The sequence below is a fragment of the Lithobates pipiens genome, unplaced genomic scaffold (genome assembly GCF_037356315.1).
Source record: "Lithobates pipiens isolate NorthernLeopardFrog02 unplaced genomic scaffold, aLitPip1_a1.2 Scaffold_30, whole genome shotgun sequence".
Lineage (NCBI taxonomy): Eukaryota > Metazoa > Chordata > Amphibia > Anura > Ranidae > Lithobates > Lithobates pipiens.
Genome location: NW_027507791.1, coordinates 166,407,291 through 166,435,200, shown reverse-complemented (window position 1 = coordinate 166,435,200; position 27,910 = coordinate 166,407,291). Strand labels below are relative to the sequence as shown.

Sequence of the window (27,910 nt, the reverse complement as noted above, 5' to 3'; positions counted from 1 at the left end):
GCTGTTGTTTACCTTGTACTATCTATATGTTAAAAACATAATATCTGAGAGAGTGCACATGCGCTCAGTATCTAAGATGGCCGCTTAGCCGTTGAATCACGCACCTGGCCAGTTGTTATCAGCCCTGTACGGGGATCACGAGGCCTCTCTCCCCAGTGTCTTTGGCCGCCAGGGAATGATGAAGTCATGTGACTGTGATGCTCATCGGAAAATGAGATACCGGAAGTTATATACGAGCTCGCCGCTCGTCTGTTCCTGCTCAGTTATCTGTTTTTTAAATGTGAGTACCCTCTTATTATGCTGCAATAATCAGTTTTAAACAATACTGCACTATCAAGCATCCCTCTTACCCTGTTTGAGGTCCATCCACTACATTGATGAGAAAAGAGAATGTATATCTGCTCCAAGTGTACCTAAAGATGACCAGATACTAGTAAAATCGTCTTGGGGATACCTCGCTTGGGGACATACAAGGGTTCCAAAACCTACTTTTATGCTGTAACCTTACAGCAGTAAGGTAAGACGACTTCGATCCACTTAACGAATGGAGCATAAGGAAAAGAGAATCACCCCTCTCGACTATTGCACTACTTAGCACCAGCACTTTATTTGGGAGATCTTTAGCCATTTGAAGTTTGCACGGTTTTTTATATCGTTTGCACGGACACTTTTCAGCATTGCATTTATTGCGCAGTTTCACATTGTTTGCAGTGTTTGCATGAATATTATCAATACTGGCACTTGCACTTTATATGTGTTTTTTTCTGGATCACCACATTGTTGTGCTTTATATGGCAGTAGCCTACCTGGACTTTTTTTTTGCGTTGCTAATGAATTCTTTCTATTTTATGTTTTTTTTACTTTGATTAGACATTTTTGCATGAATATTCATTTATATATTTTGCATCTGATTTAAGCATTTTTGCACCAGCAGGATTCTATGTATACAGATTGTGATTTGAATACTGTAATATCACACTCGCAGGATTTTTTTCAGACCCTTTTGTGTCTGTTTTGATATGAAATGGCCTCAATTTCCTTCCTCGACACACAACCCCCACCCCCCTTCCACTCTCACCACTTTCCCTTTCCCTGCCTTCCTTCCCCTTATATAGTGCAGCACTACTCTATTCAAATATTTCTCTTTATTTGGATTTGAATAACCCCTCCCAGTGCATGCAGCAATATTCCCCCCTCACCTATCTAATTGGATGGCGCAGAGATACCCCTATCCATTCCTTGTAATGATGTACCTGATACCCATTTACATAGTGGGGGTGGAATGTGGGGGGTCCCCTTCTTAAAGGGGGCTTTAAGAAGGGCTTACGCCCACCCGCAGACCCCTAAACCACCAGCCAGGGTTGTCAGGAAGAGGCCTATGTCCCCAAAATAAGGGCAAGGTGTTTGGGTGGGGGGTTAGCGCTTCCAATGTTGTGGGCATTTGGCCTGGTGGCGCTAGTTTGTCCCCTCCCTTTCCTGACCTGCTGGGTTGCATGCTCGGATAAGGGTTTGGTATGTATTTTGGGGGGATGTGGGGGGTCCCTTCCAAATTCATGCCAGATCCCAAAGGGTCTGTTATGGACCGGGGCGGGGGCGGGGCAGAATGGTGACTGTTGCTAAGGACATGGCAGCTGACTTCCTGGACCCCTGCTTTGCAACCAGCTTCTATACCGTGTTTTAACCACTCGCTTACTGGGCAACTAAACCCCTCTTGCCCAGACCAATTTTCAGCGCTGTCACTCTTTGAACAATAATTGTCATACGACACTGTACCCACATTTTTCCCCCCACAAATAGAGCTTTCTTTTGGTGGTATTTGGTCATTTGGGGTATTAGGGTTTTTTATTTTTTGTTAAAGACCAAATGAAAAAAAATCTAAAACTGTAAACTGTTTTATATAATGTTTTAAAAATCTTTGCATACAGGTAATTTTTTTCCTTCATTGATGTACGCTGATGAGTCTGCACTGATGGGCACCAATAGGTGGCACTAATAGCTGGCACTTTTGGGTGGCAGTAATGGGCACTGATGGGCACTGGTAGTGAACAATGATGGGCAGCACTGCTAAGTGCCACTGATAATTCACTGATTGGCACCACTGGTGGGCATTCATAGGTGGCACTGATTGCTGGCATTTTTATGCATCGATTCATGGCACTGTGGGCACTGGTTAGCACAGATCCTTCCTCTTCCTTATTTGGGGCCGATGTCCCTTGAACAGAAGCTGGTGATTTATTTTTATTTTTTTAAATGATTACCGATCTTCTGTTTAAATCACGGGATCAGCTGTCATTGAATGAATGAATGAAATACTTATATAGCGCACAATGCGAACTGAATCGCCTCTAGGCGATTGGCTGAAAGCTAATCACATGGTAAGGGGTCTGGATCGACTGCTTACTACGATCGGTGATCACCCAAGTCTCATTAACATGGAGATGACACCGCGAACCCTGCGCTGCGTCAGCCACGACATGCCCCTCGGGCTCCAGGGGCGGCCGGTGAGCGTAATGCTCTGGGGCATACCTATAACCGGGCTACTGATGTCTGCATCAGTGTGCCGGGCCAGCAGCCACCCCATACTGATAGTGAGTCTGTGATGTAATGTTCCCCAGCTCGTCCAGAATGGCAAGTACAGCTCTGCCTGCCTCAGGGCTGAGCAGCTGGGCATTCCCTGGGAGGCTGATTCGGGGGTCTTTCTCCTCCCTCTCTTTTCTCCCTGTCCATCTTCCCTCTCCCCATGGGGGAAGCTGCATGGGCTGCTGAGCGGTTTGTGCCACATGAACAGGGGTTGCCTGGGGGGCTGCGCTGGGAGGCTGTGCCCTAGATGTGTTGTCTCTTCCCTGGGTGTCTGGAATTCTGTGTCTGCTGATCACTGTAGAGCTGTTTGCCGCAATTTGCCATTTCTCTGGCTGTTTTTTCACTGTCCCTCTCTGTGTACAGTGCTCGGTGACCCTTTTTGGTGTGACCAGGGAGAAGTGTGGTCAGGAACCATTATTTTGTAGTTTGGCGGGCATTTTCCCTGTGATTATGTCCTTTATACTGTTTTTCATGCCCAGCACTGATCCCTGAGGCTCAGCACAGCGCGGCTTTCTCCCAAGCACCTCGGAGTTGACACAGGCATACCTAGCTGGACCGCGCAGAACTCAGTCAGGGTGTTGAATCCTGCGGTGGGGGCCCCTCAGCCTACAGCAGTTGGGAGGGTGGGAGCACTGCTGTCCTAAGTCCCCAACAGGTGTCAGACAGGGTAGGGTCAGCGTGGCTTCAGAATCTGTTGTTTCTTCCCCCAAAACCCAGGCAATTGCAACCTGTTCGCCTGCAGACAGTGCAGTGCCTCTGGAAGCTTTGTCGGTGGTCCTTAGCACGTTCATTGCCAAGATGGAGGCGATGCGTGGGCGCAAAGGTGGTAAAAAGCACCCCCCCAGCCCCTGGGGAGAGCTCTAACACACACTCTGGCCCCGCTGAGGCTGGTGACCCCTTCTCTGTTTCAGATGACGCTGACCGGGACCGATCGGACAGTGAGGATGAGTCTCCGTCTGGGCCGCGCATGACAAAGCGCTTGTTGGAGCACTTATGACAGCTGCGCGTGATACCCTGAAAATTCAGGACACAGCAGATTCCTCTGCTGAGGTAGCTGTCCCTTTTGGGTCCCGTAAGCCAGCCTGTGCACTTAAGGTGTTTCCGTATCTGACTATATCTTCATATACCAGGAACGGGTTAGACCACAACGGGCATTTTCGGTCCCCAAATATATGGCGGTGCATTACCCCTTTGAGGAGAGCCTTACCAAAAAATGGTCAGCTCCTCCTGTCGTGGACCCACCAGTATCTAGGTTAAATAAAGTAACTACAATCCCGGTAGAGGGGACTCCTGCGTTTAAGGACCCCACAGACGGGAAGGCCGATGCAGTGGCTGGTTCCTTTTTTACGGTTGTGGGGTCAGCATTGCGACCAGTACTGGCCTCCACACTTGTGTCGCAAACACTGAGTTGGCAAAACTTTTGCACCGCAAATTGGGGGAGCAACAGGCTTCTATCTGCTTGGAACTAGCAGACCAGTTAGTGCAAGGCCTTAAGTATGTTTGTAACGAGGCCCTGGATATACCCTCCCTCTGTTATCCAGGACTTCAGTGTCAGCAGTGATGCTGAGGCGCCTGATTTGGTTAAAATGCTGGTCGGCTGACCAGGCATCTAAAAAAAAAAAAAAAAAAAAAAAAACACCCTGATGGATATACCCTTCCTTGGCGAGCGGCTCTTTGGAGCCTTGTTGACATTAAGAATGCCACAGGTGGAAAGGATGCCTTACTCCCACAGACCAGGAAGGCCAAGGAGCCATGCCGTAGGCAAGAGCCCTCTTTTACTGCTCACAAGCGTCTTTTTCGTCCGTCCGTGGCTTTGGCTAAATGTCCACAGCCCGACAGGGCAACCTCTGAGGGACAAAAGCATCCCTGGAACCGAAAGCCTGTGAGCAAGAGTGCTACCGCATGAAGGTTTGTCCCCACCCTTCTCACAGGTGGGGTGTTGCCTTCGGGAGTTTGCAGCCCGGCGGGCCTCTCGGCTATCCGACCAATGGGTCTGCGAACTGATTTTCCACAGGCTACAAGATAGTTCCTCTCTTGGCCACCAAACAGATTCTTCACTTCCAGCATACCCTTACTCCCGGCTCGCTGGGAGGCCCTAATGGGGGCAGCAAGGGACCTGCTGAGTCGCGGGGTGATACCATAGTACCTGTTCCGGAAAGATTCCAGGGGATCTACTGCAATCTGTTGTACCCAAAAAGGAAGGGGTGTGTCCAATCTTGGACCTAAAAGCCTTCAAATGCTTTATGAAAGTACAGAGGTTCAGAATGGAATCAGTTCACTCGGTGGTCACTGCACTCCATCAAGGGGACTTCCTGGCATCCTTGGACATCCAGGGTGCGTACCTGCACATACCCATATGCTTACGGCATCATACGTTTCAGTGATTTGCAGTCAGGGATACCCACTACCAGTTTGTGGCTCTCCCCTTTGGCTTGGCATCAGCCCGCCCCCCCCCCCCCAGTCTTTACCCCAAGGTATGGGCTCCAATTTTGGCATTGCTGCGACAATGCAGAATTGCGATCATAGGTTACCTAGACGATCTCCTCCTGACAGCATCTTCCACCTCAGAATTAAGGGAGGATGTGGCAAACCCTGCAGGAATTTGGGTGGCTGTTGAACCTAAAAAAGTCGGTGCTCATATCAACTCAGCGTTTGGAGTACCTAGGCTTACTGCTGGACTCTGTGGAATCAAGAGTGTTCCTCCCTCTAGAATAGCTGCAGGCTCTCGGAGCCGCGTTAAAACTGTTTATTAACCACAGTTTGTCATTGCTACGCTTCTGCATTCGAGTCCTGGGGCTCATGGTGGCTTCCTTCGAGTCCGACTCTCCATCCTGCTTTACCATCGCTGGTTTTAATAGTATGGCTGTTGAGAGCCAGGTGCTAAGGAACCGCGGCCTATCAGACTCTGTGATCTCAACTATGTTGAAAGCTCGGATATCTTTGCGGAAGATATGCCATTGTATCTGGAGAAAAAGGAAAAAGGATTGCGTCCACAATCCTATTCCATTTGCAGGATCCTGCTTTTTCTACAGCGTGGAGAAGACCGGAAATTGGCTTAAAGCATCATAAAAGGACCAATTTCAGCCCTTTTTTTTTATTTATTTTTTTTTTTTTTTCAGCGACCCCTGGCGTCTATCACTCTCTAGTGAGCACTTTTTTTTTGTTCAGGGGATTTGGCATGTAGCTTCTCCAGTGCATCCACTGCTACCCCTGTGGGATCTGAACCTGGAGTTATCTGCACTTCAGAAACCGCCGTTTGAGAATATCAGAGATTCCCTTGTTGACTCATTCTTAGAATGTGGTGTGTCTAGTTGCCATTACATCGGCCAGGAGGGTTTTGGAACTGGCGGCCTTGTCCTGCAGGTCATCTTATCTGGTTATCCATAAGGATAAGGTGGTGTTGTGCCCGCAACCTTCCTTTCTGCCGAGGGTGGTTTTGGCGTTCCACATCAATAAAGACATTGTGTTACCATCTTTGTTTCCTAAACCGACAAATCCTAAGGAGGTGCTCCTCCATTCCCTGGACGTGGTCCGTGCTCTAAGGGTATAATTGTCTGCCATGGCTCTTTCAGAAATCAGACCCTGTCTTGGTAGATGGTCCGAAAAAAAAAAAAAAAACCCATGGCGGTCTTGTCGGCCACCATTTCCAGGTGGATTGGACAGATTGTGGTACTGGCCTATGCCTGGAAGGGACAGGTGCCCCTCTTTCTGGCCACGGCCCATTCCACCAGGGCAATTGGAACCTCTTGGGCCTTCCGACATAAAGCGTCTGTCGCTCAAGTGTGTAAAGCGGCAACCTGGTCATCTGTTCACACCTTTATAAAATTCTACAAGGTAGATGTCAGTGCATCGGCTGATGCCTGTTTTGGCTGCAAAGTTTTGCAGGCGACCGTGTAATTTGCAATTGCACTTACATTTTTTTTAGTTTTTTTACAAGAAACAGTAAATGCACTGCTAACGCATGTTCTGATGCAGTTAAAGTGGTGACTCCCCGCTTAAGGCGCACTCTGTTTTTGTGGGTGAAGTTTTTATACTGTTTTCCACACTGTTTTGGTGAGTGAAGTTTTTTTTATGTTGTTTCCCACCCCTCATTTTGACACTGCTTGGGGACGTCCCAATGGTCTAAGTAAAGGAGCTGTGTCAGTCAGTGAACGTAAGGGAAAATGGGATTTTTGTTTAACTGACTGACTCACACAGCACCCCTCCCCTTTTAAGTTTATAATGTTGTCATGCCTGTGTCACCACTGGGGGCTCTTTTGAGCATTCACCACCTGATGCTGGAAACAGCGCTGTCAGAAACCATAATTTCCTCCTTCTCCGGTAAGAAAGGGGGGGACTGGTTTCTCCTCCTGTGCCCCCAATGTTGAAGTTAACCCCTTCGTGGGAACCGTATGCGGAAAGCATTCTTAAAAAAACAAAACAAAAAAAACACGCAGCTGCTCAGCGGTGGTGTCCCTTTGACACATTACTTTACTAGGCTTTTGTTCTTCAGGCTGAGTGGAAGAGGGACCAGGAACCCCTCTAAGGGTTCTAAGGGGTCAATGGTTTCACAACAAACTAAATCCATTTCAAAAAGAATGTAATCCTCCTCTGAGAGTGATTAGACCAGTCAGATTGAGCCGTCAAGGGAGACTGTTGCAGCTGCGCTGGACACTAAAGTCCCTGTATATATCACACAGGAGGTTTTCTTTTCTACCATTTGTAATTTGGAAAAGATTGATGCTTTATCTCTCCACAGTGGGTCTAAACTTAGCAGATCACCATCTAGTGCTCTGGACCCTCTTATTGAGGTGCAAGGGGCAGGGCATCAGGAACATCTTCCAAGAGATATGGAAGATACTAATATATCCTCTTCTGAGGAGCCTAATATAGAGGGAGTAGCATCACAAGAAAGGTTGTTAATGCACTATTACTAAATTGGTTTGTTCAAACTTTTTGCTGCCTGGATGAGGAGGATTTTTATAAGAAATGGGGGGGGGGGTGGGGGGAGGGGTTCCAGCAATTGATGCTGCAATTGCCTCAGTGAACAAGAGTCTCCCATGTCTGGTGGATAATGCGCTAATGTTAAAGGACCCAACAGATCAAAAGTTGGAACTTCTTTCCAAAAGCAATATGTCTTTGAAAAGTTCAGTAGCGCAGCCGGTTCTTGTGGCAATTGGTGTATCTCAGTCCATTAAAGTGGTTGTAAACCCTTACAACCAACTTTGACCTACAGGTAAGCCTAGATTAAGGCTTACCTGTAGGTCCAAGAAATATCTCCTAAACCTACACGGTTTAGGAGATATTTGCCAAAAGACAGGCACCGCTGTCTGCGGCGCGCAGGCGCACTGAGCGCGCCACTGTCAACGGCGATATGCCGCGACAGTGGGACTTCATCGAGACTTCGCCAAATGACAGCGGCGGAGCAGCGACACTCACCGAGAAGATGGATGCTCCAGACTACAGGGGACAGTGGTGACTTCTCTGGCTCCTGTGTCAGGTAAGTGACACATAATGGACTACTATGCGATGCATAGTAGTCAATTATGCTTTACCTTTGCAGGGAATCAGAGGAAGTAAACTCATCAGGGTTTGCTTCCTCTTTAACCACTTCCCGACCAGCGCACCACGATGTACGTCGACAGAATGGCACGGGCAGGCATATTGGCGTACAGCTATGTCTAATATTCAATTTCCGCCCTGCCATCGGGAGCGCGCCGCCGGCGGCGCGATCCCGCGCTGGTCGGGACCCCCGTGAGTCCGGTCGCGGGATCCGCGGACTCGATCGCCGCGGGCATCCCCGCGATCGTCTCACGGAGCGGCCGAATGGAGGAAATGCCGAGTAAACAGCATTTCTCCATTCTGCCTAGCAACTAGTAACGCTGATCTCTGCTCCATGTGATTGGAGCAGAGATCAGTGTTCACTAAATGAAAGCCCAACCCCCCCACAGTTAGTAACACACCCCTAGGAACACTTAACCCCTACACTGCCACCCACTGGTTAACCCCTTCACTGCCAGTGTTATTTACACAGGAATCACTGCATTTATATAGCAGTGATTACTGTATAAATGACAATGGTCCCAAAAATGTGTCAAAAATGTCCGATGGGTCCCCCACAATGTCGCAGTCACAATAAAAATCGCTGATCGCCGCCATTACTAGTAAAAAATTAATAAAAATGCTATAAAACTATCCCTATTTTGTAAACGCTATAACTTTTGCGCAAACCAATCAATAATCGCTTCTTGCGATTTTTTTTTTTACCAAAAATATGTAGAAGAATACGTATCGGCCTAAACTGAGGGAAAAAATGTTTTTTTATATATTTTTGGGGGATATTTATTATAACAAAAGGTAAAAAATAATGCGTTTTTTTCAAAATTGGCGCTCTATTTTTGTTTATAGCGCAAAAAATAAAAACCGCAGGGGTGATCAAATACCACCAAAAGAAAGCTCTATTTGTGGGGAAAAAAAGGACGTCAATTTTGTTTGGGAGCCACGTCGCACGACCGCGCAATTGTCAGTTAAAGCGACGCAGTGCCGAATCGCAAAAAGTGTTCTGGTCTTTGACCAGCAAAATGGTCCGGTCTGCAAGTGGGTAAGGAACAGTTTGTGCAGATACTTAAGATTCTGCGGGCTGGCTTATCAGTCGCACTGTTTCACAGTAGATGCTATGAAAGATTTTATCATTCAACCTCACGGCTTATGCTTGAACTAGTGCATTCTCGCAGAGTTCTATGGCTGAAAAATTGGTCAGCCGAAGCACCATGTAAAAAAAACTTTTGGCCAGTTTCCCCTTTCATGTTAAAACGGCTATTTGGAGACTATCTGGATAAATACATTGAAAGGATCTCTAATGGGAAAAGCTCTTTCTAGCTCTGGATCATCTATTATCCCAGCTGGTTATATCAGAAGTTCCCTTGAGGAACAGGGCACAGTTTTTTATTCAAACCTTTTCACGGTTCCAAAACCAAACTGAGAGTTAAGACCTATTCTAGATCTCAAAGATCTGAATTGGCACTTAAATATCCAATTCTTTCGCATTGAGACAATCCGATAAGTTATTTCCTTCCTGCAAGGAGGGAGTTTTTGGCTTCACTCGACATCAAAGATGCATATCTGTACGTACCAAGATTTCCCCAAAACCAGAAATTTCTATGCTTCGAAATAGAAAATCATAATTTTCAATTTGTGGCCCTGCCATTCGGTCTAGCCACAGCACCGGGGTTGTTCTCAAACATTCTGGCACCTCCTTTAACCAGATTAAGGGCTCAAGGCATAACGGTCCTAGCCTATTTAGACTATCTACTTTTAATAGATCATTCAGTCTCAGGTCTAAACCAGTCTGATCACAGCTGTGAACTACCTGGAATCTCTGGGTTGGATACTCAACCTAGAAAAATCCTCTTTAAACCCATCAAGGAGAATACAGTACTTGGGGCTAGTCAGATACCGTACAAAAGAAGGTCATTCTTACCCCAGACAAGAATCGGTTTCGTTATAGGACTAATTCAACTTGTCAAAACAAAGAAAAATCCTTCAAATTGGTTGTGCATGAGATTCTTAGGGAAAATGGTGGCCTCCTTCGAGGCTGTCCCTTACACGCAGTTTCACTCAAGACTGCTACAAAACACAATCCTGTCGGTTTGGAAAAAAAAGATTCAGGCTTTGGATTTTCCAATACACTTGGCTCCCAATGTACGTCAGAGCCTAATTTGGTGGTTGATATCCAGCAACCTCCAAAAGGGGAAGTCTTTTCTGCCAGTATCCTGGAAAGTGGTGACAACAGATGCCAGCCTTCTAGGCTGGGGAGCAGTCCTGGAAGAAGATTCTGTCCAGGGGAGATGGTCTAAGTCAGAAAGGACCTTGCCTATCAACATTTTGGAGATTCGGGCAGTCTGTCTGGCCCTAGAATCTTGGAAAGTCAGGCTACGGGATTGTCCTGTTTAGGATTCAATCCGACAATGCTATGGATTGGATCAATCACCAGGGGGGCACGAGAAGTCAGGCAGCCCAAAAAGAGGTGAATTATGTTCTAGCTTGGGCAGAAAAAAACATTCCTTGCCTATCTGCGATTTTCATTCCAGGAATAGAAAATTGGCAGGCAGACTACAGGAGTCATCCAATAATTTATTTCCGGGGGAATGGCCTCTTCACCCCATCTTCCTAGCGATATGTACTGCCAGAAGGTCCAAAAAGGGGACAGGTAGCATCAAAATCTACTATTTCCAAATGGATTCATCTAGTGATTGTTCAAGCTTAAGGCTTAAAGAAGAAAATTCCTCATTTTCATGTTAAAGCACACGCATCCAGGGTAATTAGTGCCTCTTGGACGGTGCATCCTCAGGCCTCTTTGGCTCAGATCTGTAAGTTCATACTTTTACCAGATTTCATCAAATCCATGTTAAAGGTCATGATATTGCCTTTGGGTGCAGTAAGCTGCAGTATGAGTACTCTGGCCTCCTTTTTTTTTTTTTTTTTGTATCTCCCTCCCTCCCTTTTTTGTTGTATCTCCCTCCCTTCAGTTGCCATTGCTATGGGATATCCCACATAGTAACTACTATAGGTCTGTGTCCCATGGTCTGTGAACAGGATTTTTAAAACGGCTTACTTGTAAAATCCTTTTCTTTGACGTACATCAAGGGATACAGAGGTCCCTCCCTTATTGGTATACACTTGTATTGCCTGGCTACAAATCTGAGGACTCCCAGTAGTGGGAGGGGTTATATAGGGAGTGCACTTCTTGTCTTCTCTTAGTGCCCCTATAACCCACATATTAACTACTATGGCTCTGTATCCCCTGATGTACATCAAAGAAAAGGATTTTACAGGTAATCTGTTTTAAAAATCCTGTTTTACAAAACGACTTTCAGGACAGCCACCTGAGATCATGGCTCCACCTCCCAAAGGAAACACCTCCTCCATCAGAGCTTTTAAGGGAAGTCTCCACGCTGCCTCCTCGGTTTTTTGTTTCCTCCAACCAGGAGGAACACCTCCGGTGGGAACCAGGATCTCTCGGGTGGTCCTGGGGGTTAGGTTCTCATCTGGTATTTTCATTTTTTTTTTTAGAAGCTGGTCCTCCCATCTGCCTACCTGTGGGGATGGTCCCATGCGCTCTCCCTCCCCCTTCAGTCCTCGGGGAGAGCCAGTATGTGTGAGGTCCTGTGGCCTGTTTTTTCTTCAGAGTGGCGGCCGCACCATTTTGGATTTCCAGCGTGCAGCGCGCGCTGCATTGCGGTAGAGTGGTCGTCAGTTTCCGGGGACCAGGAGAGCTTCGGCCGCATCCTTCGGGACTTCCGGCGGCTCACTGAGTCATTTCCTGGCACTGGAATGCAGGGGGAGAGGGGAGGACCAACTGGCGCCGTATTTCCGGTTCCGGTCAGCGCAGCTGTGATTTATAATCCGGGAGTGGCGGTGGTGGTTTTGTTTGCAGCATGGCAAGCGATACAGACAAGGGGGAAAGCCAAGGCGCCAGCAAGGTTAAGGTAGGAGCAGTGCTCTGATTGCCCGAATCCTATGCTCCTGTGGTGGGGGGGGGAGTGATCACCCTTCCCCACCCCTCACTTCCCCGCACCCCCCTTCCCTTTCTCCCTCCTTTGAGTGTTGCAGTGGTCGAAGTTTTAGGGGGTGTCGGCTTGCTAGGGCACTGGGAAATGGTGTTCTTAGTTGCACCTGGGTGTTGCATTTTTGTTTGCAAAAAAACAAAACAGCTTGGTTTGTTTTACCTTTGTCTTTCTGTTTGTTTGGGCAAAATGTACTGCCCAACCAGTTAAGAGAAGATGTCCTGTCTGCAAGAAAATACTTGGTGAAACCTGGACCAAGACGCATTGTGCATCTTGTATCACAAGCCTAGTCAGGGAGGAGTCCCTGTCCTTGTGTGGTGATTTAATTTCAACCATCAAAGATAAGTTTAAGGCTACCTTTCAGGTCTAATCTGTCAGACGAGCCTGGAACGTTAAGAGAGTTTCGAGCCCAGCAGCCTTCTTTGGAGCCACAGGGGTGTTCTCAGTTGCTGACGGGGGAGGTTTGTCTCAGGACACCTCACAGGATTCCTTTTCACTGGCCTTAGAGGAGTCTGACTCATTAGAAGAGGAAGTTTCAGAAGCAGCTTCCAAGTACAAGTTATCATTGGAAGAAGTGGGAGGCCTCGTTAAAGTGATATATGCCATTTTGGGTATTGAAGAAAAGAATCTCTCCCTGATCGCATGTATGCGGCGCTAGGAGATTCCAGATCTCGCACCTTTCCGGTGCATTCCCTGGTGTCTGACGTGATTGAGAGAGTGGTTGGAGCCTGAGAAGAAACTTTTTTTTTCCAGAGCACACAGGAGGAGGTTTCCCTTTGAAGATAACCCAGACCTAGTTTGTTACAAGGTCCCAAAGCTAGACTCTGCATTTTCTCAGGTCACAAAATCGACAGCTCTAGCCTTTGAAGATATGAGCACGTTAAAGGAACCCGTGGATAAGAAGATGGATCTACTTCTAAAAAGATCCTGGCCATCGGTGGTGATGAATTTGAAGTTGGCCATGGCAACAACCTGTGTGGCAAGAAATCTGGATCATTGGGGTTAACCAGTTAGTCTCACATTTTAGCTGATTCCCCTAAGCAGGAGATTTTGGATTCCTTTGCTACTTTCTACAGCAATTGCCTAAATGGCTGATGCCCTGGGTGGAGTCTGTCTGCATGACAGCCAGGTCAGCCGCCCTGACTAACTGTTAGTAGGGCTTTGTGGCTGAAAACCTGGCCAGGGGATGCGACCTTGAAAAATAGGCTTTGTAGTATTCCTTTTGTGGGAGATTTGCTGTTTGGCTTAGAATTAAAATCCATTCTGGACCGAATGACAGATAGGAAAAAGTCCTTTCGGATAAAGAAACAACCAGTGCAGACACGGAAACATTTTTTTTCCGGGGGTCCCAGGGAACAGGCCGAGGATAGGATGCAAATCAGGAGGAAGCCTTGGGCGGCGCAGAAGCCCAAGGGCAAAAGGGGGAGTTCTCCTTAATCCTCCTGCGTCCGCCACCAAGCCAAAATGACTCACTAGTCAGGATGGGAGGGAGACTCTAGGAGTTTCTCCCTCAGTGGGGGGCCATTATCCAGAATCAGTTTATTTTGAGGATGGTTTCTCACGGTTACAAAATTGAGTTTACGGAGTTTCCCCCTCAAAGGTTCCTGGTCACGAATGTTCCCAGAGATGCAGTCAAGGCCCTCGCTAAGAAGTCCCTAATTCAGGATCTGATGTTTCAGGGGGTCATTGTTCTGGTCCCAACAGGGGAACGGGGTCAGAGATTTTACTCCCATGTGTTCCTGTTCCGAAAGCCTTCAGGAAAGTTCTGACTCATCCTTAACCTCAAGGGTCTAAACAAGTCTGTGCGGTACAAAAGGTTTCGGATGGACTCTATTTTTTCCGTAAGAAACCTCCTGAATCAGGGATGCTTTATAGCACCCATAGACTTGCAGGATGTGTATCTCCATGTCCCTATTTGGGTCGGGTCACAGATTCTTGAGGTTGGCACTAAAGGAAGGGAGCACGGTCGTTCACCTTCAGTTCAGAGCCCTCCAGTTCGGTCTGTCATCGTTCCCGAGGGTGTTTACCAATATTATGGCAGAAGCTTTAGCTCCCCTCCGCCTGCAGGGAATCTCGGTGATTCCCTATCTGGATGATTGGTTATTTTTCGCCCAGACCAGGGAGGGTTTGCGGAAGGCTCTGGACAGAGCCTGCATCCACCTAAGAGTTAAGATGGATTATAAATCTGCAAAAGTCAAATCTGGTGCCCGCTCAGGAAGTAACGTTCCTGGGGTTTCAAATCGGCTCTCTAGCCCAAAAGATCTTCCCGCCGGAAGAGGAGGAGAAGCTGGTACAGGGGATAGCCCAACTACAATCCAATCACCCCCTGTCCATCAGGAAGGTTATGTCGGTTTTGGGAACTTTGACCTCCTCCATCCCAGCAGTCCAGTGGGCAAGGCATCACTTCAGGCCTCCTCAGGCTTTCTTATTGAAGGTCTGGGATCGTCAGCAGAGTTCTCTGGGCGATCTGGTAAGGATCCCCGCCTCGGTAAAGAGGTCTATGGTGGTGGAGAAACCAAAAGGTTCTTTCGGATGGCCTGTCGTGGTCCTTCCCGGTCCAGGTGCGGTTGGCAACCGACGCCAGCGCCTTGGGTTGGGGGGGGCTCACGTGGACACCCAGTGGGTCCAGGGCTCATGGTCCGCAGAAGAGGCGGAGAGGTCCTCAAATTGGAGAGAACTGAAGGCAGTAGAGAGGGCAATGCTGGCCCTATCAGGTGGTGTTTAGACGCAACATGTCCAAGTCCTATCAGACAATGCCACGGTTGTGGCATACTTGAACTGACAGGGAGGAACTAGAAGCAGGGCGCTTCAGGATCTAGCAAAATGTATCCTGGTGTGGGCAGAGCAGTTTACTCTATCCTTGTCAGCGATCCACCTAAAGGGGGTCCCTAAACGGAAAAGCAGACTTCCTCAGCAGGAACCAGGTCCTAGAGGCAGAGTGGCAGTTGAATCCGGAGGTCTTCAGACTGATTGTGGAATAATGGGGTCAGCCAGAGGTAGATCTCTTTGCCACTCAGTAAAATGCCCAGGTCCCTCTCTTTTTGTCCCTGAACAGGCACGAGAAGTCGTTGGGAGTAGATGCCCTGGCACACAGCTGGAATTTTCACCTATGCTATGCCTTACCCCCATTTCAGTTGATTCCGCGAGTGTTGAGCAAGATCAGAAGAGAAGAGGCAATGGTAATTCTGATCACTCCTTTCTGGCCCAAAAGACTGTGGTTTTCAGCCCTTCGACAGATGCAGCAAAAACCATTCTGGCATCTCCCTCTAAGACAAGATCTCCTCCGGCAGGGTCCTCTAGACCATCAAGATCTAGTAAAACTAAGGCTTATGGTCTGGTTTCTGAGGAGCAGCTCTTGAAGAGAGAGGGGTTCTCAGGTTGGTGGCTACCCTGTTGTCCAGTAGGAAGAAAGTCACCAGGGCAATATATTTCAAATATTGGAAGGTGTTCAACTCTTGATGCAGGACTTCAGTTAGATCTCCAAGACAGATTGCTTCAGTTCTGGAATTCCTACAAGAAGGGGCAGATAAGTTACCAATCAGCACCCTAAAGGGGCAGGTGGCCGCTCTAGGGGTCTTCTTGGAGAAACCTATAGCATCAGACCCTCTAGTAGTCAGGTTCTTTAGAGTTCTTTCACGATCCAGGCCTGTTGTATCTAAAAACTGCCCAGGCTGGGATCTGTCTACTGTCCTGCAGGCCCTGACCAAGAATCCATTTGAACCTATTGTTTCAGCCTCCCAGAGATGGATTACATTAAACTGTTTTTTTTAGTGGCCATTACTTCAGCTCGCAGAGTCAGTGAGTTGCAGGCGTTATCAATCAGGGAGCCTTTCTTTTTTGTTTATCCGGACAGGATAGTCCTTAAAACAGACCCTCATTTTTTGCCCAACGTGGCATCATTTCAAAATTCATCCCAGGAGATAATTCTCCCTACATTCTGCTCTAATGCATCGGGTAGTGAAGAAGAGGAATTCCATACCTTGGATGTTAAGAGAGCAGTTCTAAGTTTAGAAGCCACTAAAGACTTTAGACATACGGATGCACTCTATTTTATTTTCTGGTTGTAAAAAGGGAAAGCAAGCTTCCAAAGGTACCATAGCCAGATGGCTAAGGATGGCAATTACGGAAACCTATTCCTGTGCTGGCCAGAAGAGTCCAGTGAGTGTCCGGGCTCATTCCACAAGGGCTACAGCGGTGAGTTGGGCAGAGAAAACTGGCACCACCCCTGAACAGATATGCAAGGCTGCTACCTAGTGGAGTCTGACGACATTTGCCTGCCATTATAGATTAGATCTCATGATGGCTGGGGATCAGGCTTTTGGAAGGAAAGTCTTGCAGGCTGTTGTCCCGCCCTGAATGGAGTAAGTCTCGGGTGGCTGTCCTGAAAGTAGTTTTGGAAAATTAAAGTAAAACTTACCGGTAACTTGTTTTCCAGTAGACTTTCAGGACAGCAGTAACCCGCCCTGTTTTGTATGTTAATTGCTGTAATACTATAATATAACTCACTTATGTGTTGCAGCAGGGGTTGGAGAGTCTCTACAAACAACTGAGGAGGCTGTGTGGAGACTTCCCTTAAAAGCTCTGATGGAGGAGGTGTTTCCTTTGGGAGGTGGAGCCATGATCTCTCGGGGGGCCTGTCCTGAAAGCCTACTGGAAAACAAGCTACCGGTAAGTCTAACTTGAATTTTTTTTTATCAAAAATGTTTTTTTTTTTGTTTTTTTTTCATGGGGTGGTTATAATGTTTAGGCTGATCATGGGGGGAGGGGGGTGGTCATAATGTTTTGGCTGATTATAGGGGGGCTTATGGGGGGTGGTCATAATGTTTTGGCTGATTATGGGGGGGGTCATAATGTTTTGGCTGATAATGGGGTTGTCGGCTTTTGTCACCTCCCATTCTAGTTTTGAACACTTTGCCATTCATTCCTATGGGACAAATTTCACTGCAAAAACGATATTTCGTGAACCATTAGGCAAAACGTTCCACAAAGTAATAGCACATCAATCGGAAACAATCCGCACTTTTCGGTATGTTACTGTCTATGTAGTGTAAAAGCTATAGGAGGAGTTAGGGTGGTAAATTTGACTATACTAAGAATAACTAGAAAATGCATTTCCTGGACAAAATGCATGGGAATGCTGAATAGCATCAAAACTGCCTCATCATATTGCCCCCATCAAAACCGCCCATCATATTCCTCTATTATAAATCAGTACATGGTCTGTCTGTGGTCTCCCCCACTGCCCATCACTGTGTATAAGCAGCTTTGGTAACCATGGCAACAAAACAGACAACAAAAGCCTGGATACCCTAAATTTTACATTTTCTGAAATGATCACTAAACTTAAACAGCTTTTTCACAAAAACTGTAAAAGATATCAAACTTTGTGAACATTTTAAACTTTGGCATCTGTAGGTGTAAGTATGAAGGAGCTGAAACTTTTTGGCAGTGGAAGAATTTACGGATTTTAAGCATGCTCTCATTGACTTCAATGTTAAAAAAAATAAGTGTTTAAAAGCATAAGATTTTAAAAAGTATAAATAGTAGAAAAAAAAGTTCAAGTCCCATCATCAGCTGAAAGAGCTGAACATTTTAAAAATTGAATGGCTTTAATAGCTGAAAGTATGCACAAGTTACGCAAAGCCAAAAAACGTACGGAATAATAAAATTAAAAAGATTAATAAATAAAAGAATAACAATAGCATGCTAAAGCATTACCACTAATAAAACCAATAACAATAGTGGGACTGCTGAAGCATTGGCCATGGCCATTCGGCAAAACATTCCACAAAGTAATAGCACACCAATCGGGAACAATCCGCACGTATATACTGTCTATGTATTGTAAAAGCTGTTGGAGGTATTGGTGTAAATTTGGCTATAATAATATATATGTGAGATAACAGTAAGTGGTCTTTGCTATGCAAGACCACGTAATCTATATGTGAAATAACAGTAAGTGGTCTTTCTATGCAAGAACACATAAATTAAATAAACACAAACGGTGGCACAATGCGATTAATAGTCTAACAGATTGGACTCTTCAGAGGGTGTAACGATTAATCTATGCATCCCACATTTCAAAAGGGGCAACCAAACAGTCGAAGTGATTTTAAAGACCAAATGGCCGCTTACCAGATCTGTTGGATCTCAGGTTATAGAGATCAAATAGGCAAACGCAGGAGGGATCAATCAGCTGGGCATATTGTGTTTATGCGTTCATCCGAATCCTGTCCTCCAGAGACAACTCTCCAACTAGTGCAGTATGCTTCGCGGGACCCTTGTCAGGATAAAGTCATGGTGCAGTACTAAGATCACGATTTCTTTTGAATAGAAATTCTCAGGGTTTTTTTTAGCAGCAAGGAGGTATTAAGGAAAGCAACAATGATTTTGTAAAAGTAGTATTTCTTTATTATGGCTGTAGTATCAAAAAGGAGATATAATGGATTGATGCACAGGAGTCCTAAAAGGCAATTCTGGTCTTAACATAAAAAAAACACATCTTGTTAATATGAAATAAAAAACACACATATGAACTCCTTCTATGTATAGTAACAAACAGGCGTTTCACATGATATCCCTACGCGTTTCAACCTATATATGTAATGGTCGTCTTCCGGGTAGTTTATGCGAGAAAGTTTGAATTGTATTTATAAATATATCATTTACTTTGCATAATCATTTTATATTGGTTATAGCAGAGTTGAGTGTGTATATTTGCCACTTCTTGACAAGAAGACTACATTTCATAGTCAGATAAAGTGCTTCTTCTAATGTGCTTGCATTGTGCCATGTTATAGGTGTTTACTTAAGCTTGGGCCTGGCCTGGTGGTTGTACACACTCACAGCTTGATATTTGGGATGAGATGAGTGGCGCTACGTATTATAGCATCTGTTTTCTTATTTCTTATGTCCACAACACCCCCCGTAGGGTGATCTCCCAGCCAAGGCCTTAACTCCACTACCAAAGGTCTCAAGGTGTTTTAATATCTCCTGTAAGGTGGACATTTTTCTGCGCCAGGAAACTCATTACCCAAAGTCCTAACGCCCCTCCTTACTTAACAAACTATACCCGGTCTTTTTTTCTGGCAAATGCAACTTGCAAAACTAGAGGGAAGCTATCTGTTTTTAAAAATGTATCTCCTTTAACAGGAAATCTGGGACCCAGGAGCAAGGTTTCTTTTGTCTAAAGGGTTTGTAGGGCGGGAACAACTTTGCTCCTTTTATTCATTACTCTGCCCCCAACGTTGCTTAAGCTACCCTTTTTCACAAAATGGCTCTGTGTCTTGACCCCATACTTGAAGGGGCGTGTTATCTGGGGGGGGGGGGTGGTGGGGGGGAGTACTAACCTCGCTTTGAACTTGTCATTAGATAAATCCCATACGTTTGTGTCTCAAACGGACCCCTTAAGGGTGGCAAAAATGTTACATTCTCAACTATTTCCTGCCCGCCATATAACAGAATGATGTCTGCAAAGTGGTTAAAGTGGAGGTCCACACAAATTTCCAAATTTAGCTTCATTGCATGATTGCATTGCTTATGTTTTTAAATTGAAGAATTTTATTTTTATTTTTTAAAGGGTGTACCTCTATATTTGTTTTTCTTCGTTTCCTGGTACATAATCTCAAAATCTGCTTAAAACATTGGAAACCTTCAGAGACTTCTATGCATCCCTATACAAAATCCCAGGAGGTGAAGATCCTCAATTCTGTGCACAGTACCTGCAGGGTATTTCACTTCCCAAAACTTCTGTAGGGCATAGAGGGCATATGCAGGCCCCTTTCACGTCACGGGTATTCTATTTGGTTTAGTTTTCCTTTATATCCATATTTAGCCGTATTGATCCTGCCGCAATCCTGTTGTGCGCGTGCTTACCATAGAGGATTTGGTTTATCACTGGAGTATCCCATAGGATTCCAAGTGCCATACCCTGCAGAGGTTGTTCCTGCCTGGCCATCCTAATGATAGGTGGTCCCTACCATCTGGCATGTGTCCCTGCTCACGGGGTGTTATTAGAAGTCCTGCATGACTATTAGGTGAATTATCTTCCTTGATTCTTTTGTCCTTATTTCAATATAAGGACTATTTTTCTTGCACATATTTCTTTAAATTTTTTTTTTTTTTATGCAATGTGTATAATATATATTTAGTGTGATTATTTTTTTATATTACACTTTTTTTCCTTGTTTTTATCACTTGGATTAATCACTGCAGATATTCACATTTTATTTAGCGCGGTATGAAATTACACTATTTGGGTTTTTGTGTTAGTTCTTGGTTCTTGCTATTAAAATTAGGCCATCAATCGTATACCTGCATTGTTATAACTATAATCTTTTGTAGCAGAATTATACTACGTGTTACTCTTGAAAGTGTGATATACTTACCATGTGGCTGGTTTTTAAATAATTTTTTTTCTTTATTCTGACACAAAAAAATTGAGCGTAAAAATCTAAAACTAGGGAAAAAAAAAAGTAACATGTTAGACTTCATTGTGTCTACTGCCTCCATTGATAATGACATTTATAATGTTTTCTTGAGAAGACATTACATGCACTACGTTTTTGTCAATAGCCAGAGTTCATATATGTTTTCTTTATATGCAGATGATGACCATGGAATCCAAGCTCGTGACGCTAGCTCAGAAGACTCCAATCAGTTCAGAGGTAAAGTAAAGGCTGAAAAGTTGATATGGTATTAGTTATGTAAAGATATGATGAACATTGTTCACTGTAGCAACACCTAGTGACAGGATTTGCACCCTCACAATTATGGTTCCCGATTGAATTATTGTATGTTGGAGTAAGAATATCGTCCACAGAGGCCACATAAGAGTCTTGCTAGTATACAGGTGTTTTAAGTAAGGTAAATGTAAAGTCAAATCGTGCAATTACCAAACAATAGTACAGGGTAACTTGTATGAAATTTAGGGAGACTATACAGCCATTTGCTAAGTAAAGGTTAAAATAATCCTGACTTCAATCTCATGTGATCCTATTTTGTCTTTGCCCCAGAGGTTTTATAGATAAATTGTAGATCTTGAGTAAAGGAGGAGTAAGAGGAACAGCAAGATAAAAAAAAAAAAACTTTTCCGATTATAAAAAAAATTGCTCTCTAGGTTATTTATATACATTAGGAGACCCTACTTCATTGCGGTTTCTTTTTTTTTTTTTGGCCAATACTTTATTTTTGCAAAAAACACAAGGCAAATACAGAGACCACAACCATGTAGTAAATTCCAAGGAACGAATCCAATAATAAAAGGTCAACATCACTCAAGTTATTACATACAGTGCCTTGCGAAAGTATTCGGCCCCCTTGAACTTTTCAACCTTTTGCCACATTTCAGGCTTCAAACATGAAGATATAACATTTTTATTTTTTGTGAAGAATCACCAAGTGGGACACAATTGTGAAGTGGAACGAAATCTATTGGATTTTTGAAACTTTTTTAGCTAATAAAAAAAATGAAAAGTGGGGCATGCAAAATTATTCGGCCCCCTTGCGTTAATACTTTGTAGAGCCACCTTTTGCTGCGATTACAGCTGCAAGTCGCTTGGGTTATGTCTCTATCAGTTTTGCACATCAAGAGACTGAAATTCTTGCCCATTCTTCCTTGAAAAACAGCTCGAGCTCAGTGAGGTTGGATGGAGAGCGTTTGTGAACAGCAGTTTTCAGCTCTTTCCACAGATTCTCGATTGGATTCAGGTCTGCACTTTGACTTGGCCATTCTAACACCTGGATACGTTTATTTGTAAACCATTCCTTTGTAGATTTTGCTGTATGTTTGGGATCATTGTCTTGTTGGAAGATAAATCTCCGTCCCAGTTTCAGGTCTTTTCCTGTATTTGGCTGCATCCATCTTCCCCTCAATTTTAACCATCTTCCCTGTCCCTGCTAAAGAAAAGCAGGCCCAAACCATGATGCTGCCACCACCATGTTTGACAGTGGGGATGGTGTGTTGAGGGTGATGAGCTGTGTTGCTTTTACGCCAAACATATCGTTTTGCATTGTGGGCAAAAAGTTCGATTTTGGTTTCATCTGACCAGACCACCTTCTTCCACATGTTTGGTGTGTCTCCCAGGTGGCTTGTGGCAAACTTTAGATGAGACTTTTTATGGATATCTTTGAGAAATGGCTTTCTTCTTGCCACTCTTCCATAAAGGCCAGATTTGTGCAGTGTACGACTGATTGTTGTCCTATGGACAGACTCTCCCACCTCAGCTGTAGTTCTCTGCAGTTCATCCAGAGTGATCGTGGGCCTCTTGGCTGCATCTCTGATCAGTCTTCTTGTCTGAGCTGAAAGTTTAGAGGGACGGCCAGGTCTTGGTAGATTTGCAGTGGTCTGATACTCCCATTTCAAAATGATCTCTTGCACAGTGCTCATTGGGATGTTTAAAGCTTGGGAAATCTTTTTGTATCCAAATCCGGCTTTAAACTTCTCCACAACAGTATTACGGACCTGCCTGGTGTGTTCCTTGGTCTTCATGATGCTCTCTGCGCTTTCAACAGAACCCTGAGACTATCACAGAGCAGGTGCATTTATACAGAGACTTGATTACACACAGGTGGATTCTATTTATCACCATCAGTCATTTAGGACAACATTGGATCATTCAGAGATCCTTGCTGAACTTCTGGAGTGAGTTTGCTGCACTGAAAGTAAAGGGGCCGAATCATTTTGCACGCACCACTTTTCAGTTTATTTGCTAAAAAAGTTTAAAATATCCAATAGATTTTGTTCCACTTCACAATTGTGTCCACTTGTTGGTGATTCTTCACAAAAAATTTAAACTTTATATCTTTGTTTGAAGCCTGAAATGTGGCAAAAGGTTGAAAAGTTCAAGGGGGCCGAATACTTTCGCAAGGCACTATATGTAGTCGTGAACAATAGACTAAAGTTTGGACTGTGAGCGTCGGTTCTAAGGAGTCTTCGTATGACTTTTTGATTCGTGCAAACCATTTTTATAAGAACATCAAGAGTAGAATCGACCCATAGGGCCTAGACAATAGAAGAAGAGGGAGAGGAGAGGTGGGGGAAAAAAGAGGGGGTGGGGGACGAATGGGTAAAGGATCGCCACCCAAAGCTTCTTTCCGGGTAGAGCATTCAATGATGTAGTCATCAGCGCTCATGGATTCAAGAATTAGTTACGGGAAAGTACACAAATTCATGCCACTAAAACCATTTATTTTGAAAATTTCTCATGGAGGCCCTCTTTGGCTACCAGTCTTCCATTGCATTGATTTTGGCTACTCTTTTCAGCCAGACAGCAATCGACGGAGGCTGTGTCTGCTTCCAAAACATGATGCTACCCTTTGTTGCTGTGATCAGGAGAGGCTAGACCGAGTTTTGCTGGGTCTCTTTGCAATACCCCATCAGGTAACTTTTGGACAGTATGGTGGACTTCTGTCCAGTGAAACTGTAAAAACCAACAGAACCAGAAGATGTGGAGTAGAGACCATTTCCTCCCCACATCTCCAGCATAGGTCTGAGCATTGGAGAAACAGTCTGTGGACTTTAAAACCATTGGGTCAACACTTTGAATCTTGGTGTTTGGTGCAGATCGAGGTCTTGTAAGAGAACAGAGTTCATCTACCTGTTTCTCTGTCAACTGAAGCCCTAGCTCTTTTTCTCAACTAATAATATATGGAAGTTTGCGATCCAGTGGTGGTGGTGTTAGTAATTGTTAAGTTAGAGAGACTGCATGCGGAAGAGGAGACTGATCAAGACGTTCAGTTCGAAGGTGGTGGGACGTCTCCGGAAAGGCTCCGGAGGGGCTAAGAATCGAATGAAATGAGCCAATTGTAGCTTTTGCCAAAAAGACAAACTTGACAAGGCAAGGTCATTCATAATTTGCTCTCTGATCATCCACTGTCCATTGACAAAGTGTCGGGCCTGTGAGCAGTCCGCTGTTTTCAGGTTCTGGAATTTGATATCCTGGAGTCTAGGGTTAAAAGCCAGATTGCCTGGGGGGCTTGGCTTCGGCATGGCGGCGAGTGGACGCTGGTTCTGAGGGCTCCCGGCCAGCGGCACCTGTGCAGCGCAATAGCTACCCCGCATTAACAGCATCATACCTGCACCCCGACAGCCCGGTGCACGATCCGCCGCACTCAGCGCTACTCCCGTGGTATGGATCGCTACCTTAAACACCTGAAACTGTCTGCCTCTACCCTGGCAAATTCCAAGATGGTGCCGGCGGGACATGCTGCGGGCAGGACTGGGGGGGGGGGGGGGAGATGGCGATCCCAAGTGGCAGGCAGCAGCAGGAAGATGATTTTACAATGCCGCCCTGCTCTCCTCTCAGCAATCTATCTCTCTGCCTGTCCCAGATCACCGGCCACATCACCCGACCTGGAGGAAGGGCTGTTTTGTTCTGGGCATGCTTCTCCTTGTGCCAGTACATCCCTCCCTTATTCTGGGCTTACACAAGTCCAAAGGCTACAGGACACAGTAAGTGCATATGATGCACATAACCAGCAGTTGGAGGCTGCATTGCAGGCTGATCCCACACACAAGCTTTGGGCTCTTTTGCAACAACTCCCTACCAGAAATGACTTTAAAACTGGCCACTAGAATGGAGGGGGCCGTGAGGGGGGTGCTGCAGTCCATTAAGCAGGATGTCGCAGGCATAGACACACAGGTCGCAGCAGTGGAATAAAAACAGGGAGCGTTATCCCAAAGCGTACAAGAAATCCAGGCCACACAGACTGATATAAGTGATCAATATCTTCAACTACAATTGCTTATTGACGATTTCGAAAACCATAGTTGCAGACAGAATATTCGCCTGAGGGGTATCCCAGAGTCCATCCCACAATCTGGCCTCCGGTCGACGGTTACCACCATCTTCAACCGGTATTTAGACCGTCCACAAGACACGGCTATTACCTTGGACTGCGTACACAGGACTCTTGGTCCTAGCCTTAACGTGCCTGATAGGCCCAGGGATGTCCTATGCTGCTTGCACTCCTTTAACCTCAAGGAAGAAATCCTGAGACAGGTGGGAGTTTTGGAGTTTGATGGTGCTGCCATCCATCTGCTTCCAGATATCTCTCGGAGAACCCTGTTCATGAGGCGGGCGCTAAAACCTATTCTAGATGGCATCAGCGAGAATGGTCTCTTGTACAAGTGGGGCCACCCATTCCACCTGATTGTACGCAAGGGGACAGACTTTCGCTCTGCGTCATCCATTAGAGCTCCCACACCTGTTTACCTTTGCTGAAATGGACCAGGTCGCTGTCCTCAACTGGCTTCTGGTGAACACTCAACTGAACACACAACGTCATCCCCCGGCTGGAGGGCAGCGAGGGGTCCGGTCTGGCCGTCGCACGTAGAGAGGTCCGCAACGAGACCCCTGTGGACTGGCCCCTTGATTCCATGGAACCAAGTAATCGGTTGCCCCCTTTTGACTAAAGGGCCTGACAGGTTTATAGTTAAATAGTTATATAATATCGTTTTGCTGTGGCTCGCTAATTACCCACAGGGACCAGGACTACTCCGAGGCAAGCCTGTTTTTTTTTTTTTTTTTCCTCCTTTCGGACTGCCCCGCTGGCCTACCCAAATCAGTATAATACCCTATGTTCCCCTCAGAGTCGGAGGAAAGGCCCTGGGAGTGGGGGTGGATGGCTTTTATTTCCCCTCCCCCCACTGTGTTTTTGTTTTTAGGTTTTCCCTCCCCCTCTATGTGCTTTTGATGTTTCAGACCGGAACGCAGCTGTCGGACTTGTCAGGCAGAAACAGAGGACAGCTGCGGGCTTCTCCAATGGTTTGAATAGGGGGGACCGTATCTACTACAACGGTTCTCATGCAGGGATCCACCCACCACTGTTATGATGTTGATATGGGAAGGGGATTTATGAGTTATTTGTTTATCACTTGTGTGTGGGTTTTTTTCCCCTCCCCTGCAATTCTAGGTGCATCTGGGTGATTCCTCAGCCTTTTGGGGGGGCCTACTGGTCTCCTCGGCAGGCATAGCACACACCAGTGCTGGCCACTTAAAAGGGGCCTCGTCTGGGGGGACACCCCTTGCTCTCTAGCAGGGGGGGGGGCAGGGTCCAGGAGGAAGGAGGGTCCCGGATGGAACACAGAAGTAGGGATCCTTTTGTTGGCTACCGGGGTGCCCATCGGGAGACGTTGGATGGTTAACGTTCATATTTTTACCCATATTTTCCCTCGGGATAGTGGGTGGGTTAGGTCTGAAACTGGTGCCTTTGATAATTAGTAATGGTTACATGTTCTGTTATCACTCTACTAATTTCTGTTATACTTGGTTTCCCTAATTGGGATTTAAGTTAAACGTAATATCTTCCATGTTGGTGCTGTTGTATTGTTCGTTTCCTGCTGTTGCTGCAAGGGTCCCAATGGCCGAGGCTCTGCGTTTGACTGTGCCTCACCACCTCCCACATTAGGAACACTCTTCCCTGGTGGCAGTAGCTCTCCTTTATGGAGTTCCACCTCTTGCTAGTCCCTATTCCTTCTTCCAATTCCCACTTACCCCCAGCTTTTATTCGCTACCTAGCTTCCTCCCTATCCTCCCCCTCTCACTCACCCCTCTCCCCTCCCCTTTCCCTTCATCCCCCCCCCCCCCTACCCAGGGAGCGGGCACTCTGCCGGCATGGATCTTAAGTTCCTTTCATGGAACATTAAAGGACTGAATTCTCTTGAATAGCAAACCAGCTGCTTGTCCGAACTCTGGAGACATAGGGCGCACATAGTCTTTCTCCGAGACGCATTTTCGGGCTGACAAGGTTCCAAGGCTAACGGACAGGCACTTTCCGGTGGTCTACCATAGTCCATCTACCTCCTCTAAATCCAAAGGGACAAGCATTCTACTATCCAAATCTTTACACTGGCAGTTTTTGGATGAACTTAGGGTTCCCGAGGGGCAGATTTCTGCTCCTGAAGGGCAAAATCGATTCACACGTTCACGCTTGCAAACTATTACCTACCCAATACAAACCAAGCACAGGTCTTGGCAACTTTCCTAACACTGGAGACATTCTGTGAGGGCACCCTCATTTTGGGAGGAGACTTTAATCTTACCTTAGACCCCTCTAAAGATTCTTTGGTCCAATCATCCTCCTTACCCCAAAGTGCAAGACAGCCTCTTAAGGACTTGCTCCATGGTCACCAGCTGGTGGATGTTTGGAGAATTTTCCACCCGTGAGAACGGGATTTTTCTTTTTCCTCTCCTACGCACGGGTCTTGCTCCAGGATCGTTTTTTCTTTTTTCCCCTAGTTCAACACTCTACCATTCCCTTCGCTTCTAAAGCAGAGATTGGTCAGATGACTCTTTCTGATCATGCCCCGGTTCTCCTTGAACTCACATTACCACACTCACGCCCAAGGAAGCCACTGTGGCGCCTAAACGAAACAACCCTTAAGGACCCCGAAACAGCGGAGATCAGCACAGAACGGCGTGCCTTCTTTGTGAATAATTCCGGCTCTGTGTCTAACCCTCTCTCCGTATGGGCAGCACATAAATGCTACATCAAGGGGATCTTTATTAAACTTGGCCATGTGCCAAAATGAAACTCCACAATCAGCAACAGCGACAAAGTGCGACCTGACCCCACACTGGAAGCAGAGATGCTCCAGACTAGAGGCAGTTAGAGAACATTCTCTCTATTAGGCCAAACATGTCCTGCTCAAGGCTCGCCGCTCGTTCTGAGAGTACGGAGATAAGTGTGGTCGCTTGCTGGCCAATGCATTGAGGGTCAAACGAACACAATCTTACATTCCTGCTCTCTTGACCCCTGCAGGGTCCAAGATGCATGCCTCTCCA

At 45.9% G+C, this 27,910-nt stretch overlaps 1 protein-coding gene across 4 annotated transcripts in view; it reads left to right on the top strand.

Moving 5' to 3' along the window:
* NUSAP1 (nucleolar and spindle associated protein 1) overlaps positions 1 to 27,910 on the top strand; it is a 440,771-nt gene that overhangs the window by 216,774 nt on the left and 196,087 nt on the right. For all 4 annotated transcript variants that reach the window (XM_077465050.1, XM_077465051.1, XM_077465049.1 and 1 more), the window contains one exon: positions 20,732 to 20,791. In XM_077465050.1, coding sequence (XP_077321176.1) covers positions 20,732 to 20,791 — 60 coding nt within the window. The remainder of the gene's footprint in view (positions 1 to 20,731; positions 20,792 to 27,910) is intronic.